This window comes from Trichechus manatus, unplaced genomic scaffold, assembly GCF_000243295.1.
Source record: "Trichechus manatus latirostris isolate Lorelei unplaced genomic scaffold, TriManLat1.0 scaffold00151, whole genome shotgun sequence".
Classification (NCBI taxonomy): Eukaryota; Metazoa; Chordata; class Mammalia; order Sirenia; family Trichechidae; genus Trichechus; species Trichechus manatus.
This window is the reverse complement of record NW_004444087.1, coordinates 70,110-71,397: the sequence shown is the minus strand read 5'-3', so window position 1 is coordinate 71,397 and position 1,288 is coordinate 70,110. Positions and strand designations below refer to the sequence as shown.

Sequence of the window (1,288 nt, the reverse complement as noted above, 5' to 3'; positions counted from 1 at the left end):
TAACATTTCCAGAACTCTTCTCCTGCTTTCTGTGAGAATCTTTCAATACCCCACCTTCTCAAAACTCTACAAAATCATCAGTGATGCTCTGGGGTACACCGACCTGCTTCCCTTGCCTGCATTCTTATTCTGTCTGGCCCTTGAAGGAAAAGCTATGTCAGCCATCTTCCAGCCTTAATGCCCAGAGAAGACCCCTGCCCTCTTCAGACTATGAGAGGGCTGAAATTTAACATGGGTGATATTTCACTAGTTAACATGAGGTGCCTTCCACTGGATAATAAGTAGAACTTGAGGCTTGGAACTGAAATGATTGTTTATAAACCAAGACATGGAGAAATTATAATTCCAGTAAATCAATATTTCAACAGTAGTTTTTATCAGTTGATGATACATTGAAGAGAAAGGAAATGGTATTTTTTTTACCTCTGCAATATTTATACAGTAACATATAAACACATGACAATTATTAAATTTTAAACCCTTATCTGTAACTCATTCATTAACTCCTTCCCCAGTCTTCATATTTTTCATTCCCTGAAATGTAAAAATTCTCTTACTCTAAACCCTACAGTTCTCCACATACCTTTTTTTAAAATGCAGAAAATACACAAATCATATTTACACAGTTCAATAAATCTTCAAAATGAATATGAACACATTCATATAACCTTCGCCAGAACTTACCTTTTGATTATCTTTAAGGCGGCTTTCTTTCATTCTTTGTACAGATTTTTTGACAAAATTAGTAGCAGCTCTTGGAAAAAGAGAAATACTTAATGCTTCACAAACTGAAGTAAGGAATGGAAAGAGTGCTGTAGGAAACATGAGGGAACAAAGAAATCTTAGTGAAATTGCACATTTTTATGGAACATTTATAACTTGCTCTACCAATCAGAAGAATAAAAGTGACCAGGGTTCTCAATCAGGAGCCATTTCCTCTATGACCCTTAAGTGGGCTTCCAGGCCAGTGGCTGAGAACAGTGACACCTTCCTCATCATTGCACTGACCAAACGAACATGATTAACTATCCTCAGCTCTTTGTCTTTTACGAATTGGACAAGAGTCTCTTTGAGTAACCCAGACCATAGTTTTCTTCTTTAATTAATCTTGCTATTCTAGAAATAATAGTGAAAAAAATGCGAAGTATGCAATGAAATTACAAATCAACAAAAGAGGGAAAATTAGGAAATTCACAAACATGTAGAAATTAGGGAACACATTGCTAAATAATCATTCATGGAAGAAATGAAGAGGGAAATTAGAAATTATTTTGAGATGAATCAAAAA

General features: G+C 35.1%; 1 protein-coding gene across 3 annotated transcripts in view; it reads right to left on the bottom strand.

Annotated features, from left to right (window-relative positions):
• Nucleotides 1–1,288, bottom strand: part of LOC101340586 (cytochrome P450 3A12-like) — a 36,649-nt gene that overhangs the window by 12,978 nt on the left and 22,383 nt on the right. For 2 of the 3 annotated variants that reach the window (XM_023740235.1, XM_012558253.1), the window contains exon 8: nt 681–812. In XM_023740235.1, coding sequence (XP_023596003.1) covers nt 681–812 — 132 coding nt within the window. Of the gene's footprint in view, nt 1–668; nt 813–1,288 lie in introns of all 3 variants that reach the window. The other variant, XM_012558254.1, reaches the window with a different exon arrangement.